This window comes from Clarias gariepinus, chromosome 11, assembly GCF_024256425.1.
Source record: "Clarias gariepinus isolate MV-2021 ecotype Netherlands chromosome 11, CGAR_prim_01v2, whole genome shotgun sequence".
Lineage (NCBI taxonomy): Eukaryota > Metazoa > Chordata > Actinopteri > Siluriformes > Clariidae > Clarias > Clarias gariepinus.
This window is the reverse complement of record NC_071110.1, coordinates 2,765,610-2,784,185: the sequence shown is the minus strand read 5'-3', so window position 1 is coordinate 2,784,185 and position 18,576 is coordinate 2,765,610. Positions and strand designations below refer to the sequence as shown.

Here is an 18,576-nt window from a genome sequence, read left to right as displayed (position 1 = left end):
ATGATCAGAAACATTTTGTGTAACAAACATGCAAAAGAATAAGAAATCAGGAAGGGGGCAAATAGTTTTTCACACCACTGTATATACTTTTATATTGTTTGTTATAATAAAATTAGTTTTGTTCAATTTATCATTATAAATTTTTTTTATTTTTATCATATATAAATATTTATTTGCATATTCATGACAAATCCCTGAGAAATAAATGTGTTACAAAACATTATACAAGAATTTGTATTAATGGTCTTGACAGCTGTCTCGTGCCTCGGGTTTATTATAATAGTAATATCATATTTGATATTAATAAACCTACGAATTTATGTTCTAATATAATATTTGATAGTTTTGTCTTGTACCCAGTCCCGTCTTGATTCTAGTCTTGTCTTGTGCCCCGTTTCGTCTTGACTCTAGTCCTGTCTTGTCTGTTTAGCTACAGCTCCATGTGTTTTCTGTCCCGCTAAAGAGCCCTTGTCCCCCTGTTTAGTTTTTATTCTATGTTTTATGTTTTGTAAATAAAGAATCTTATTTATTATCCTCTCTGCGCCTATGCCTGCCCATTTAAGCCCATGGCAGTAACATCAGCCCAACAACACCCATTTCATGACAACTGTCTGATCTACAGAAGGTGCTGTTCCTCAAAGTTTCCTCCTAAAAACTAATTTTAGCAACAATAATTCTATTAAGTTAAATAGTATTATTTACCACTTTTAGCAATGGTCAATGTCGTGAAATGGCTTTGTAGAATCAAATAAAGGAAATGAATTTGAAAAGTGTAAGGAACCATCTATACATTATAATTATTAGTTTGTCCCCAGTGAGCAAGCTGAGAAATTTGGGGGTTTAAGGTAAACATGGGTATGGGGTCCTTCAGTTTTTGCCACCTTTTCTTCACTCGTCATCTCACAGCAACCTTATTCAGATGTCTAGAACTTTGTATTGGTCTTACTCTTCACTTTTCTTTTATTACTTCCATGTCTTTCCTTCTCTTTTGGCACTATATTTTTTCAGCTTTTATCCTTTTTCCCTGGTTTTTGGATATTGTTTACTTTTTTAAAATAGCTTACTCTTCCTTCATCAAATGAGCTGTGTGGAAAATGTGTGGAAAAAACATACTGTAGGAATCTTGGGGTGTATGAAAATTATTTTAATTAAAATAAAATAATATTTTAAGTAATTAGTGTTATTTTGTGCATGGGCAGAGGTAATAGTGTAGGTCAAGATACTAAAATCTGACCTTGTGAGCTTTGGCTTCAGCAAACTTTATTACTGACTCCATATCAACTGATTTTTTGACTTTATGTTCAGTACAAAAAATACCAAGTGCAGACAGCCTCGCTTGTGACATTGTCGACCTGAGGTAAGTTTCAGAGATGAGAAACGTCTCTCACATGAAGCAACTGTGAATTGTGTTCCTAAATTCTGTCACTACCATAATCTTTCTCCTTTCACTGTTTCCAGTTTTGGTGCTCTGCAGGATTTTGCTGGGTTATTTATCTGGAACATGTTGTTTAATCAATTTTGACTTGGAAAACGAGCATTGTCTTGGTTTACGTGCACCGAGTATCATGTATCATGCATGCGCTTCTTGATTTGATGCCCGAGCATCACGTGGTCACAACTGAGTCAACGGTTTTTCTCTCTCTTGCGCTGCGGGTATTCATCTCCCCTGCTGGGTCTTGGTGCTCGTCTCTTACTGGTATAATCAACATCTGTGTGTGTGTGTGTGTGTGTGTGTGTGTGTGTGCTTCATTTACACACAACAGGCACGGTGTCAAATTACACGCACGCACACACATAACACACACTCAGCAGCGCAGGAGAGAGAAAAACACACAGATAGCGCCTGTGCTCATAAATGGAAACACTTATCTGTCAAGATTTATTTTTACTTTTTTTTTAAGGTAACGTTCAGGTTAATTTGTTTTATTTTTACTTTAAATTTTGTGTTTATTATTTTTATGTATTTATTTTTTTGGGCTGTGGAACGAATTATTTTAATTTCCATTATTTCTTATAAGAAAACGTGCTTTGATTTATGAGTGTTTCGGAATACAAGTCTGCTTCCGGAACGAATTATGCTCATAATCTGAGGTTCCACTGTAGTAGTTACTATTAGTGAATCTTTACCAATCTTTAACAAAATTCAACAACCAAAAAAAGGCTCTGAGAATGAAGTAGCAGCTGCATCGCTTTGGTAACGTGTTACTGGTGGTAGCAAAATTAGCTCATCAACACTACTTGTGTTTCTAGTAACAGCAGCAATGTCTTGACCAACTGTGTTGTAATTAGCAGTATTATGGTTGTTAGTACTCTAACAGTTAGTTAGTACTGTTACCTTTGCTAAAAATCCCATTAATTGTCTGTTCTCCTGTTTTTTTCCCATTTTTCTGCATCACATGAGTAACTTTATTTCATGGTTGTAGATGTATGTCCCCCACTCCTCTACTTAAACTGCAATGAAAAACGTTGTTTTCGTCACGTGGGATGTACCATTGTAGTGTGTGTTTGGGCGGCGGTGACTAAAACACTTCAGCAACTTGAGAGCTTGCCTACGTTTTCCTAATGGTAATGCCGCTACTGACAGTGATGAGCAAAAACTACATAAGATGACAATAGGAAGAAACATTGATAGGAACCAGACTCAAAAGGGAACCAGTCCTTATTTTGGTAATATCAGATAGCATGGATTGTTCTGCGTTCATAGTGTGTGTTAGGAGTCTGGAAGTTCAAGGTGAAGGTGGTTAAGGTGATATAGAGCACACTTTTTTTTTTTTTGTTATTTTTAGGGCTCAGGTTCAAAACTGTTTGTTATTATTTATGCCCTAAACTATTGAGCGTCTGCAGTCACAGGTCATCAGACTATCTTTAGAGTTAAGTGGAACAATCTCAAGTCACCACATAAATCCCAAGCAGACTACATAGAACCAGCAGAGAGCCAAAGCCCTCTATGTGATGAGATCTCCAACAAGAAGCAGGATGTGAGAGACAGGTCCAGAAAGCGTTAGGATCACTGGCAACTCAAGGGTGCCATGTGTAATTGTTCCTGTCTGAAATCACAAGTGTGTCGGTCTGAGATTCATTCAGTCCTCTCCTATACTCCTTTTCTTCTTCTTACATATACATGTGTACATGTTGTGTTTCTTCTCTCCAGAGTTTTTTTGGGCTGTGGAACGAATTATTTTAATTTCCATTATTTCTTATAAGAAAACGTGCTTTGATTTATGAGTGTTTCGGAATACAAGTCTGCTTCCGGAACGAATTATGCTCATAATCTGAGGTTCCACTGTAGTAGTTACTATTAGTGAATCTTTACCAATCTTTAACAAAATTCAACAACAAAAAAAAGGCTCTGAGAATGAAGTAGCAGCTGCATCGCTTTGGTAACGTGTTACTGGTGGTAGCAAAATTAGCTCATCAACACTACTTGTGTTTCTAGTAACAGCAGCAATGTCTTGACCAACTGTGTTGTAATTAGCAGTATTATGGTTGTTAGTACTCTAACAGTTAGTTAGTACTGTTACCTTTGCTAAAAATCCCATTAATTGTCTGTTCTCCTGTTTTTTTCCCATTTTTCTGCATCACATGAGTAACTTTATTTCATGGTTGTAGATGTATGTCCCCCACTCCTCTACTTAAACTGCAATGAAAAACGTTGTTTTCGTCACGTGGGATGTACCATTGTAGTGTGTGTTTGGGCGGCGGTGACTAAAACACTTCAGCAACTTGAGAGCTTGCCTACGTTTTCCTAATGGTAATGCCGCTACTGACAGTGATGAGCAAAAACTACATAAGATGACAATAGGAAGAAACATTGATAGGAACCAGACTCAAAAGGGAACCAGTCCTTATTTTGGTAATATCAGATAGCATGGATTGTTCTGCGTTCATAGTGTGTGTTAGGAGTCTGGAAGTTCAAGGTGAAGGTGGTTAAGGTGATATAGAGCACACTTTTTTTTTTTTTGTTATTTTTAGGGCTCAGGTTCAAAACTGTTTGTTATTATTTATGCCCTAAACTATTGAGCGTCTGCAGTCACAGGTCATCAGACTATCTTTAGAGTTAAGTGGAACAATCTCAAGTCACCACATAAATCCCAAGCAGACTACATAGAACCAGCAGAGAGCCAAAGCCCTCTATGTGATGAGATCTCCAACAAGAAGCAGGATGTGAGAGACAGGTCCAGAAAGCGTTAGGATCACTGGCAACTCAAGGGTGCCATGTGTAATTGTTCCTGTCTGAAATCACAAGTGTGTCGGTCTGAGATTCATTCAGTCCTCTCCTATACTCCTTTTCTTCTTCTTACATATACATGTGTACATGTTGTGTTTCTTCTCTCCAGAGTTTCCCATCTCGCTGTGCTTCTCCTAGATGTAAGGACTCACCCAGCTTGACTGTCAATCAACATCTTTCATTTGATGGCATCAAGAAATCTCTCTCAGATCTGAAAAAACAAGTTGAGGAAACCTGTGAGGAGGAATTCAACAAAATTTATCCACATGGTAAACAAGGAAACTTTTGTTCTGCATCACATTGGTGTGAAAAGGAAGCAGGAACATACAAAAGCATATTACAGTAGGACCATATTAGGACCATTGTAGGTTAAAGAAATAGATGGAAGGGGGAAATTTTAATGTTGAAAATGCAGAAGTTTAAAGTTGCAAATTTATGAGAACAACCTTAAAAGCTTTTAGGTTTAATTCCTTATCCAATGCTCCAATCTACTCAAAAAATCTCTCACAGATTAAGATGGGTTTTCTCTGTCATGGTAAAATTACATTTGTAATTTGTGATACTTAGCTACTGTAGCACCTGTGAGGTGGTTATCTTGGCAAACTTTTCACATTAAACGATCCATAACCTACCAATTTAATTTATTTGACTACAAAAACTTACATGATACAGCCATGTTCCTGTTGCATCTCATTATTATCCTACATGGGTGTAGCACTCTGGTGGTACCTGTGCTTTTCCAACCTTGTGTAGAGACCTGTTTCTGTAATAAATAAAAAAAATAGGTAAATTTTCTTTCCAATTTTCTTTTAAATTTAAACTTCAAAAAATTTTACCCCTCCAGCTCTTTTTAAACTAAAAGGGACCTAAGAAGACTGCATATACTCACTCATTTACTCATGGTCCATACCGCTTTATCCTGTATTCAGGGTCATGTGGGGCCTGGAGCTATCCCTGGAGGCTAGGGCATGAGGCAGGGTACACAGGGTACCAATTCTTTGCTGGACACACACACACACACACACACTAGAGGTATTTTGTAAACACCAATTAGCCTAATTTGCAAGTCTTTGGACTGTGGGAGGAAACCCACCAAGCACGGGCAGAACATGCAAACTCCATGCACACAGAGATGGGAATAGACTATAGAGATAGAGACAGAAGATCAACAAAAAATTGCATTTCAATTAGTAAGATAAGTTCCCCAAGCAAAACAGGACTTAGTAGATGGTGGAGAAACCCTTGTTGGCAAGCATAGCAAATGCCTAATGTTCTTCTTCTTGAGCCACTCCTTTGTTGCTATGGTAGTATGTTTTGAATAATTGTCATGACGGAAAACCTATCCATGATCCATCGTCAGGATTCTGACTGAGAGAAGGAGGTTCTCTTTAACAATACATGGCACTGTCCATTGGCCCGTAAAGTCAGCTTTTACCTTTAGCAGAGAAACAGCCCCAAAGCACAATGTTTCCAGCTCCGTACTACACTGTAGGGATGGTGTTCTTACTGTAGGTCATAGTCAGCATTTTTCTTTCTCCAAAAACAGCGAGGACTGGGACCTTGCTGGGCTGCAGGATCTATGGTGGCGTATTGTGTTACCAATGGTTTATTTGGTAATTGTGATCCCAACTGCCTTGAGATCATTTACAAGCTCCTCCTATTAGTTGTGGGCTGATCCCTCAAGTTTTACATGATTATCCATACACTATGAGCTGAACTCTTGCATGGAGATCCAGAATAAAGGCAATTGATGGTAATTTATATTTCTTACATTTGCAAATAATTGCTCCAATAGTTGTCTCCTCACCACGCTTCTTGCTGATGGTCTTGTAGCCCTTTCCAGCATTGTTTGGGTCTAAATCTTGTCCATGATGTCCTTTGACAGCTCCTTGGTCTTGCCCATGGTGATGTTGGTGGAACTGGCCTTTATACACATAAGGAGTTGTTGTTAGGAGCACCCTCTTAAATTAATCTGTATACCACACAAGCACAAAACCAATCTATGGGGCCAGAATTACTGTATTGTTTGTTGGTAGGAAATTAAATACTTATCCAACTCAATTTATAACATTTATATAATGTATTTTTTTCTGAATTTTTGATTGATATTCTGTCTCTATCCTTTAAAATAAATCTTGGGTAAAATAAAAAACTATTGACCCTTAATTTCTATAGTTCTTTGTAAGGGGGCAAACTTACAAAATCTGCATTGGATCAAATAATTATTTCCCCCACTAAACATCAAGATAAATTTACCAGATAAATTATGTAAATGGAATTTAAGCATTAATCCACAAAATAATCTTAGGAACCATTAAAAAAAATTGTAGTTAATAACTTAATTTTAAGTCTGGGCATGTTGACCCACCAACTGATGTGTCTATCTGAAACAAGGCTGGATGCTGTTTTTATGTTTTAGTTTCTATTTTATTTCCACAGCTGAAGAATTATTTCAGATATTAAATCCACAACTGAAAAGAAAAACTGATTTTCTGCAGTGTAAGTATAAAACTCGTGTACACACACACACACCACACACACACACAAAATGTGATCAGTATTTAACTGATAACTGTTGTTGGGTAATATTTAAACATCTCTGTTTAATATCTAAATTTGATATATTTGTAACTGAACACTGTACATGTAGTGTGGTGTAGTGTTGTATAGTGTGACTGTTGTGTAGTGTGACTGTTTCATATGTAAAATATCTCATATAGAATAGGGGAACAGGAAAACAGACTTGTCTCACACACTGATTACATACAGTATCATGAGATTACCCGCTAACCTGTGGATATTTTTTTGTTTTGTTTTTAGATTTTAGATCTCTGACTCTGGATCCCAACACAGCACATCCTGCCTTTATTCTGTCTGAGGAGAACAGATCAGTGACACGCAGTAAGACACGACAGGGATACTCTGATCATGCAGAGAGATTTGACTCCTGGCCTCAGGTGTTGTGTAAGGAGAGTGTGTGTGGACGCCGTTACTGGGAGGTGGAGTGGAGCGGTGATGTGTACATATCAGTCTCATATAAAGAGATCAGCAGGAAAGGACAGGGTGATGAGTGTGTGTTTGGACGCAACAGTCATTCCTGGAGTCTGGAGTGTTTTTCTTCCTCTGTCTCTTTCCGGCACAACAGCATCAAGACTGATCTCCAGGCTCCAGTTTCCTCCAGAATAGGAGTGTATGTGGATCACAGTGCAGGAACTCTGGCCTTCTACAGCGTCTCTGACACGATGAGGCTCATCCACAGAGTCCACACCACATTCACTCAGCCTCTGTACGCTGGGTTTAGTATATGGCATAATAACGCAACAGTGAGGTTATATGACTCAAAATTAAAATCATAGTTAAAGGGTTTACAAGTGTGTAAACTGTGTTACAGTTTTAGCTGTGAACAAAAACTGTAACACTATTATTCATTTCTTTACATTACAAAAGTAATATTTTAAGGCAGAATATAGGATGTTTCTAAAAAGTATGGAATGTTATCAAACATTATCAAAAATTTACCTGCATGCACTATTACAAAAATTCAGTTTTGACTTTGGCAAATAATTATTTATTTTTTTTACTGTGTTTTTATTTTATAACTTTTTAACATATAGTATACACAACATTTACTTAAGATGTTTACATTCACAGAAAAATAAACAAATTATAAAATTAATCAATAAATAATAACAATTAAAAAAAAATAATACATTAAAAAAAGGTTAATAAATAAATAATCAAACTTTAATATAAACATAATACCTACGACAAAGCCCTTGACAACATTTCAAAGATCAAGTAAATATGTTTCGATTAATGCCAAGGTCTGTTGGAAAAAGTCTGATTTCAACTGCAAATTTGCAGTCATTTTCTTAAATATATATATCTGATTCAGTCTGTGTCCATTCTGTCAAAGTAGATTGGTGGGTCTTCATCCAGTTCACTGTAATTATCTTTCTAGCTGTTGTTAATAATATATGTAGTACGAAAAGGTGAGACTTACTGAACTGTTCAGGGGGGAAACCATCAAGCAGAAAAAATACTGGGCGCATTGGTACGTCATATCCTAAAACTTTACTACTCTCTCTTTTAACTTCCCGCCAGTACACTTGTTGGAGATCTTTTCTTTTGAGACATTCCGTGGTTAAGGCATTGGACTACGGTTCAGAAGATCCCAGGTTCAAACCCCACAACCACCAAGTTGCCACTCTTGGGCCCTTGAGCGCGGCCCTTAACCCTCAACTGCTCAGATGTAAAATGAGATAAAAATGTAAGTCGCTCTGGATAAGAGCGTCTGCCAAATGTAAATGATAATTGTAAAGCACTATTCAATTTGGTGACCACTAATGGTAATAATAATAATAAACTCTAAAGAACCTCATCTTCCAGTCAAACTCCTTCCATATTTGACTACTTATACCCTTATGACAACTGGTAAATATTTTTTCCCACATCTGATCCTCTATTATGATGTTTAACTCCCAATTTCTTTTGATATAGTGGGAGTCATCAAATTTATTCTGCATTAATTTTCTGTATATATGGGCTACATGATTTTTAATAGGACCATGTTCAATAATACCTATAAAATATTTTTTAATATTTGTTGAAGATTTTTTAATTATATCCTATTGTTTATGGTTTGTGAAATAGTGTCGTAGTTGTAAATATCTAAAGAAATCATTCGATTTCAGTGTAAATCTGCTGGATAATTGAGAAAAGGATATTAAGGTCTCACCATCAAAAAGTTAATTAATTATGTTTAATCAACTCTCTTCCCATCTGCTGAAGACACTATCCCTTATAGATGGTAGAAAATCTGGGTTATCTTTAATTGGTATTGCACGTAATAAGGCTATTGTTCCTCCAAATGTTTTTTGTACTGTTGACCAAATTTTTACAGTGTGTTTTATCCATTTATTTGTTTTTTTTACTCCCTTTTGTGCTTGCCAATCTATAAATGGCAGGACTTTCAGAGATACTTCAGGAAGTGAATTTTGTTCAATACTGACCCATTCTGCTTCCTTATTAACACCAAGCCAAGCAGTGATTGTCATACACACTCGCTCCGCGACCGGCATTAGGACCCGGAAGTAGTACGGTCGCAACACAGGAAGCATAAAGGGAGACAAGATGTCGCATCACACCGCTCAGTCATTGAGTTTCGCCCATGTTGTTCCAGGCTGTCCGTTCGTCAAATCGTGAGTACTCACTTTCTTGGGTCTGCTTTCCGATTCGAGTGTGTGTTTATAGGACGCGGGTTAAATTTGTGTTTTTCCCTTGCTCCCCTTGTGTGAGAGTCCTTAGACCAAATCGCGTGGTTATCCTGCCCACTCGCTTACCTCCGCGTTTGGGTTTACCATCCACGCTACAACGGGCTAACTGCTAAGTGCTAAGTCTTCCGATCATTCCGGTTAGTTCGTGACAGAATGACTGAGCCCACAGCGGTAAACCCAGCGGGGTATGCGCGCCTCTGCGACGTGGTAGATCAGCACGCCGCGCTAATTAATCAGCTAAACGGAGAGCTCGCTACTCTTCGCCGGAGCGTCCAAGACGTCGCGGCCTTGCGCCGCGAGGTGGCGGAGCTTCGGCAGGAGAACGCGGCACTTCGCAAGGCGGTTGATAGCGCGGCTAACCGGCCTCCCGTCGCGACAGCCGCAGCGCCGCCTCCCCCCCACGCGCCTCCTTGACCGCTGCAGAACGGGAACGACGATTTAGGGAGGGGCTCTGTGCATACTGTGGGTCCACCGCGCATCATCGAGCCATCTGCCCTTTGCGCCCGGGAAACGCTCAGACCCGGTGAGGAACGAGAGCAACTCACCGGGTCATCTCCAACTCTCCCCGATCACCACCAACACATCCCGTCTCTCGGTACGAGTACATCTCCAGTTTGGCCACAAACGAGTCGGAAGTACCGCGTTTATCGATTCCGGTGCCGCAGGTAACTTCATTGACTCTGCTTATGCCAAAAGATTGGGGATTAAACTTGAGGCGTTATCCCAGCCGGTTCGGATCACCTCGGTGGACGGTCGACCCCTAACATCCAGCCCCATCACCACCCAGACTCAACCCATCACCCTGGTCATTGGTACGCATCAAGAACAGATTCAGTTCCATCTCACCACCATCTCCTCACCACCCATCATCCTCGGACATCCCTGGCTGCTTCAGCATGACCCTCTCATATCCTGGACCCAGAATCGGATTCTCCAATGGGGGCCGACCTGCTCCGAACTTTGCATACCAGCACCGGCTGGGACGTGCTCTAGGGAGTCCGAGGCCCCCGACGTCGACACCAACGCCATTCCCCCCGCCTACCGGGACCTGGCGGAAGTGTTTTGCAAGAGACGCGCCACCCACCTTCCGCCTCATCGCCCTTACGATCTGGCGATTGACCTTCAGCCAGGCTCCGTACCTCCCCGCGGCCATCTCTATTCCCTCTCCGCCACCGAGACGCAGGCGATGGAGGAATATGTGTCGAACGCCCTTCGTCAAGGTACCATCAGACCCTCCGCCTCGCCCGCCGCCGCGGGGTTCTTCTTTGTGAAAAAGAAAGGAGGTGAACTTCGCCCATGTGTCGACTATCGGGGGCTGAATAACATCACCATTAAGAATCGACATCCGCTGCCTCTTACCGACTCTGCCCTGGACGCTCTCTCTGGTGCCACCATTTTTACAAAGTTGGACCTTCGGAGCGCCTACAACTTGGTGCGCATCAGGGAGGGCGATGAGTGGAAGACGGCATTCATCACTCCCACGGGACACTACGAAAGTCTGGTTATCCCCTTCGGCCTCTGCAACGCCCCCGCCGCTTTTCAACATTTCATTAACGATGTTCTCAGGGACATGCTCGGGCGGTGGGCATTTGCATACCTAGACGACATCCTCATCTACTCACGTACAGTGGAAGAACATATCCAGCACGTCAGGGCGGTATTAAAGAGATTGCGCGCCCATCAACTGTACTGTAAGTTGGAGAAGTGCGCTTTTCACGAGCGCTCCACCACGTTCCTGGGCTTTGTCATCTCGCCCCAGGGTGTGGCCATGGACCCGCAGAAACTTGAAGTTGTGCGTCATTGGCCCCTACCCAAGACCCTTAAGCAACTTCAACGGTTTCTCGGGTTTGCGAACTTCTATCGTCGCTTTATCCGGGACTACAGTACGGTTGCCGCACCCCTTACCGCCATGACCCGCCCATCATCTCGCCCTTTCAGCCTCAACTCCACCGCACTATCCGCTTTCCAGAAACTCTGTCACCTCTTCACCACCGCTCCCATTCTCCTCCATCCAGATGCAAACAAACCATTCGTTGTGGAGGTGGACGCCTCAGATGTGGGTGCTGGGGCTGTTCTCTCCCAGCGAGGCCCAGATCAGAAACTACATCCCTGTAGTTTTTTCTCCAGAAAATTTGACCCCACTCAGCAGCGATACGGAGTAGGGGACCGCGAACTGCTGGCCATAAAGTGGGCTCTGGAGGAATGGCGTCACTGGCTCCAGGGCGCCAGTGAGCCGTTCATGATCTGGACAGATCACCAGAACCTTATCTCCATACGCAACCTCAAACAACTTAATCCGAGGCAGGCGCGGTGGGCGTTATTTTTTGAACATTATAATTTCCATCTGTCATACCGTCCGGGGTCTAAAAACACCAAGGCAGACGCCCTCTCCCGACAGCATGAGGAAAACGTCACCCGGGCGGAACCCGCGCCTGTCCTCCCTCCATCAAGGATCATCGCACCCCTCCGTTGGGACTTGGAAACGAGGGTCCGCCAGGCGCAGGCCACGGAGAACGAACCGGCAGGCGTGCCGCCTGGACGTCTCTACGTGCCATCGTCCATGAAGAGCGAAGTCATGCAGTGGGGCCACACCTCACCTCTCGCTGGACACCCAGGCAGCCGACGCTCACTCCAGTTCATCCAGCGCGCTTTCTGGTGGCCCTCTATGACCCGGGACGTCGAGGAGTTCGTCCAGGCGTGCCCAGTGTGCGCCAGGGCAAAGGAGACCAACCAGCCGACTCCGGGGGAACTCCAGCCTCTCCCCGTTCCTCGCCGGCCCTGGTCGCACATTGCCGTTGATTTCATCACGGGCCTGCCGAACTCAGAAGGAAAAGACACCATCCTGACCATCATCGACCGTTTCTCCAAAGCTGTGCACCTGGTGGCCCTCACCGGACTCCCGTCAGCCAAAAACACTGCGGAGCTGATACTAGAGCACGTAGTCCGTCTGCATGGGTTCCCCAAGGACATCGTCTCGGACAGAGGGCCCCAATTCACTGCCAGATTCTGGAGGGCCTTCTGCCCTCTGATCCAGACCACCTGTAGTTTATCTTCTGGGTACCATCCCCAGACTAATGGTCAGACGGAGCGGGCCAACCAACAACTGGAGCGCTATCTGAGATGCTTCGTCGCCGATCGCCAGCGCTCCTGGGCTCGCTACCTCTTATGGGCTGAGTTATCGCACAACCTCCACATCAACTCCGCCACCAATCTCAGTCCGTTCGAGGTATGTCACGGGTTCCAGCCTCCGATGTTCGAACACCAAGAACCGGAGGTTGATGTACCGTCAGCCCAACAGTTGGTCCGCAGGTGTCGGCGGCTCTGGACTCAAGCCAATCAAGCTATACGTCAAGCTAACATCCGATACACCGCTCAACATCGCCGTCGACACCCCCCGGGACGATTGTACAATGTAGGTGACAAGGTATGGCTCTCCACCAAAAATCTCCATCTCCATACCGAGACAAAGAAATTATCACCTAGGTTTATTGGTCCATACCGCATCAACCTCCGAATCAACCCTGTCACCTACCGGCTCCAGCTGCCTGCGGCGCTCCGAATCCACCCAGTATTTCACACATCACAACTGAAACCCTTCACCACATCACCCATGGTTCCACCCGCCCACCCTGCTCCACCTCCCCGGATCATTGACGGTGGCCCTGCTTACACCGTACGCCGAATCCTGGACTCGCGTCCTCGGGGCAGAGGCATCCAATACTTAGTCGACTGGGAAGGTTACGGCCCTGAGGAACGATCTTGGATTCCGGCCCGGTTTATTCTCGACCCCGAACTCATCAGGGACTACCGTCGTCGGGTATCCTCCACCCCAGGGCCGTCAGGAGCCGGCCCTGGACAGGGGGGTACTGTCATACACACTCGCTCCGCGACCGGCATTAGGACCCGGAAGTAGTACGGTCGCAACACAGGAAGCATAAAAGGAGACAAGATGTCGCATCACACCGCTCAGTCATTGAGTTTCGCCCATGTTGTTCCAGGCTGTCCGTTCGTCAAATCGTGAGTACTCACTTTCTTGGGTCTGCTTTCCGATTCGAGTGTGTGTTTATAGGACGCGGGTTAAATTTGTGTTTTTCCCTTGCTCCCCTTGTGTGAGAGTCCTTAGACCAAATCGCGTGGTTATCCTGCCCACTCGCTTACCTCCGCGTTTGGGTTTACCATCCACGCTACAACGGGCTAACTGCTAAGTGCTAAGTCTTCCGATCATTCCGGTTAGTTCGTGACAGTGATAGCCCTCAGCTGAGCAGCCCAATAATAGTGTCTAAGATTAGAAAGGTTCAACCCCCCCCCCCCCCCCCCCTTATCTTTATTTGACATTAGTATTTTAAGTCTTATTCTTGGTCTTTTATTTTGCCAAACAAATTTTGAAATCAATTTTTCTAATTTATTAAATGCTGACCCAAAGAGAATGGGATTGAAATAGAAAGAGGAGTCTTGGCAAGATGTATATTTTCACTGTTTCCACTCTTCCAAACATAGATAGCGGTAATACTTCCCATCTAACTAAATCTTTTTTTATAGTTTCAAAAAGCCGTGTGCAATTTGCTGCGTATAAACATGACATAAACGTAAGGATGACCCACAGGTATCTAAAACCCTGACTAGAAAAGATACCTCATTGTCTAAATGCGATGGCCAGTATCCTGATATCATTATTGCTTCAGACTTATCTACATTTACTTTGTATCCAGAGACAGATCCATAATCTTCAAGGCATTCTAATAGGGCTGGTATAAAAGTAAGAGGGTTTCAAATAAATAAAAGCATGTTATCTGCATATAACAATCTTGTGACATTTTTTTCCTTTATCTTTTATCCCCTGTATTCTACTATTACTTCTTATTAATTCTGCTAGTGGTTCAATACTAAGTGCGAATAATAACGGGGACATTGCGTCTCCCTGATGAGTTCCCCTACCTAAATTAAAAAATTCTAAACAATAACCATTGACTGGAACGTTTGATTTAGGATTCTTATAAAAAAACATTACCCATTTACCAAAAGTGTCATAAAATCCCATGTATTTTAAAGTTAGATTTCTGATTGCTAATATTGAAGTTAAAATCTTCATATCTTGACATAATAAGCTTATTGGTCTGTAAGCCATACGTGGTGTAGGATCCTTTCCGCTTTTAGGAATTACAGTAATGATCGCATTAGACCATAAATGTGGTGAATCTTCATCATGTAATACATAATTATATACCTTGCATACCTTGCATAAATTTGAAACCAATTTATTTACAAATGCCTTATAAAATTCCCCCAGGTAGTCCATCTACCCCTTGTGACTTCTACTACTGACCTTGTGCTCAGTCCTTTCACATTATACCTAACACAAATTACATCCTCCATTCAACTTGTTATACTATTATATGTGCTTGTATCCGATATGTTCCAGTAATACGAAAAAAAAGAAAAGAAAAAAAAAGAATAATAATACTTTGGTTGTCAAAGGGCTGTAGTTAGCTTGGACAAAAACGAAAACAGGAACTATGTACATGAACATGGCTTTCACACATCCATTCAGCCTGGTTTTTCTCCCATAGGCCAAATCCCGTTGTAAAAGGGGCAGAAAGTTGTGGCGTTGACTCTCTGGGGTATCAAAAGTGCACTGAGTGCTTGCAGCCATTCTGTTTTAAAACACGACTGCCTCCAAAAGTGATTTCCACTCCACAATGTGTCAGAAAAAAACATCTGTTTTAAATTAGGTCAGTTATTATCCCGACAATAATGGTAGAAAAAACTTTATAAACATATGTATCTTCACACTCACACACACACAAAAAAAAATCTTCTACATTTTAACCAAAGGTTAATCACGTTCTGAAGCTGAAATGTCCTTTTAATACTGCACATACATGAACTGTCTACATATTTTAAAGAGTTCAGTCCTTCTGCAGAAAAGCTTTGAGACCCTCATCCGTCAGTAATGCACTGACCATCTTGTTGCCTTCAGTATATTTTTCGCTTTTCTGTCTTGTTCATTCACTCAAACTTTAATTCCCAGCTCCCATAGTGGTTGAGCAACATCCATCAATGTAGGGAAGGTTTTCACTCCCGCCTCCAGATGGATCCTGATCTGCTCTGGATAGACACACTGTGCCTGCACATTCTTCATCTTGAGCTGTTTCATCACGTCTCGCGCCTATGCTCTTTTCCTCTGTAACTCTGGCAAATAATCGTTGTCAAAGTAAATCCGCTTCGCATTGTATAGTACTGTACTGTACCTCTTTCTGTGACCAGGCATCTTTAACCGCACTATTATTAAACGAGGAGGTGCGGCAGGATCTTTGGGTTTCGCTGCAAGGGCCCTGTGTGCTCTTTCAATCTTAACCTCCATTTCTTGAGGCAAATGTAAAGCTGTTGTAAGTAAATGTATTACAAATTCCATTGCGTTTTCTCCTTCGCAGCCTTCAAGAACTTGGTACAGTATATTCTCAAGTTATTTCAGTGAAGTCTGTTTTGTAAGTCTTTGAGATCCACCTCTCGTTCCAGGTGAAATTGGAGCGCCCTTTCGTGCCTCGCCCCAGCCTCCTCAGCTACACCGATACGCTCTTCGGTCTCTCCAATTCTGCTCTCCAAACCGTTTATTTTGCATTTCAGATCCTCAACTGAAGTCTTTAATTTTGTCAATGATGTTTTCGTTTGTTTATGCCCATCTTGATTCTCTCTTTTTAACGATTTCAGTTAGTCCATCACTTCAGAAAGTTAGCAGAAAGATACCCGCTCTCGGGTTTTTTCATTTTTAGATGTATTCTTATATCTCGTTGACATACTCATTCTAAAAACTCTATATTCAAACTAGTTGTATGAGTCGAGATTTATTGCAAAAATAAGACGGAGCTTTACTTTTAGGCGTGTGCCATCTCTATTGTGCCACCAGAAGTCGGCGAACAATGTTTGATGTGAAAAAATAAACTCAAACAAGCTGTGTTATCCTGTGCTACTGGTAGTGAAAATGCAAAAGTCTGGTTAACATACAGTGCTCTCTAAAAGTTCTACTCCCTTTGTTTACAAGATGGCGCCAGTAAGTTCGGCTGCCATCACGACTGCTCCGGCCTGTTTTTCTTTGTTTTTTAAGTTAATTTTGAGTAACTTAAAACCAGCAAATTCATCACAATTGTGATCCCAGTGAAAAGAGTGGACAGCTTCCGATACATTGGTGTTCACATCACGCAGGACCTGTCATGGTCCTTTCACATCAACATCGTGGTGAAAAATGCCCGTCAGTGTCTCTACTACCTCAGATGCTTGAGAGACTTTAGACTGCCCTCCAGGGTGCTCAGGAACTCCTGCACCATAGAGAGCATCCTGACGGAAAACATCACAACCTGGTTCGGAAACAGCACCATGCAGGACAGACAAGTGGTGCGATCAGCTGAGCACATCAACCGAGCTCCCTGACTTGCACTCAATCTACAGCAAGGGGTGCTGGACCAAGGTCAGGAAGATAGTGAATTACCTCAGCCACCCTAATTATGGGGTGTTTTCTCTGTTGCAGTCAGGAAAGCGATTCTGCTCCCTGAAGGTCAACATAGAGAGACTGAGGAGGAGCTTCTTCCCACAGGCGATACGATCTCTCAATCAGAAACCACATAGAACAAAACACCACACAGGACTAAACCATTTTTGCACATTGCACATTTATGGACATTTGCACACACCTTGGACATTTATGGACATTATGGATGCTTATGGACATTGCACAGCTGTACATTTATGCACATTTGCACACACCTTTATAGACATTGCATCTACACATTCATGCATATTTGCTGAGGTTGTTCGTGATCAGGCCGACCGCGACAGACTTGATGACGGCGGTGGAGTTGGTAGTGGCCACGCACCCTGGGGGGCTCCAGTGCTGAGAGTGGGGGAGGCTGAGACATGTGGCGGACAAGGATATAGGGTATTGGGTTGGCGACATGCAGGCTGGCAGAGGAGTTCTGGAATGTGATCGATTGATTTCTCTCTTTGGGGGCCCTGCTCATCCCTACATTATATTTTGTTCTTATCCTCTATAGTTGTATTTTCTATAGCTAAAATTTGTATACATTTTATTCCATATTAATTTCTTATTGATAATCTTTTTTTAAGGTCTCGGGCAGGCATATAAGCATTTCACTGTATATTGTACTGTGTATGACTATGTATGCGACAAATAAAATTTGAATTTGAATTTTTTATTAGAATTTTTCAGAGGTTGCAGCATAACACATGGAAGTTGGTCTGTTAAAGCAGAGGGTGCAGATAGGGAGATGAGAAACCGGCACAAAATAAAGAACTAAAGTGCTGCTGCATCACTCTCTTTAGGCAGGGATGGCACAATGTTAAATGACCACTGCACTGGTATCAGGTGGTAAACAAACTGCATTGTGGGTAATGTATATTTTTGTGAGTAATGTATATTCTAAGACTCAATAAACTACATTAGTATATTAGAGGGACAGTATGGGTACTTGGAACAAAGTTAGAGAGGCCAGATTATGTGGTTTGAACATGTGCAGAGGAAAGATGACAACACTGATAATGCACTTTAAGGCGCACAACACACAATCTCCACTGACATGTCTGACTGAATTGACCAATAGAAAACTTGCCGTCGTTTGATTCAGAAGTAAACTTCCAAATGGATAAAGCTTTAATCTAGTAAATGTTATGTTGTTTATGTGTTGTTAAGATATTGAACTCTGCGCCCCCATGGGTTGCAGTGGCAATGTGCTTGCCTTGTCATTTGGAAATTGCTGGTTCAATTCCTGGGTGATGCTGTAGCCTCCTGCCGCCGAGGGCCTAGAGAGAGCTGATTCCAAGGCGAAGGAGAAAAAAAATAAGTATGGATATGAATGATTTATCCAACATCTGGGAAACTAACAACATAATTACTGTATGTTTGATACATTTTTAAATGATTTTTGAGAATGCCCAAAAGTATCGGTCAAAAGTTACACCCTGTCCAGGTGTACTCCGCCTTGTGCCCTAAGTGTCCTGGTTTAGAGCTCTAGGCCCCCCGCTACCCTGAATACAGGATAGAGCGGTATAGAAGATAAGTGA

The 18,576-nt window shown here is 42.3% G+C and overlaps 1 protein-coding gene across 1 annotated transcript in view; it reads left to right on the top strand.

The window, feature by feature from the left end:
- The window catches only part of LOC128533236 (E3 ubiquitin/ISG15 ligase TRIM25-like), a 35,089-nt gene extending 27,505 nt beyond the window's left edge, over window positions 1–7,584 (top strand). Inside the window, exons 4-6 of the mRNA XM_053507494.1 lie at window positions 4,338–4,497; window positions 6,668–6,727; window positions 7,049–7,584. Coding sequence (XP_053363469.1) covers window positions 4,338–4,497; window positions 6,668–6,727; window positions 7,049–7,584 — 756 coding nt within the window. The remainder of the gene's footprint in view (window positions 1–4,337; window positions 4,498–6,667; window positions 6,728–7,048) is intronic.
- The last annotated feature ends 10,992 nt before the right edge of the window (window positions 7,585–18,576 follow it).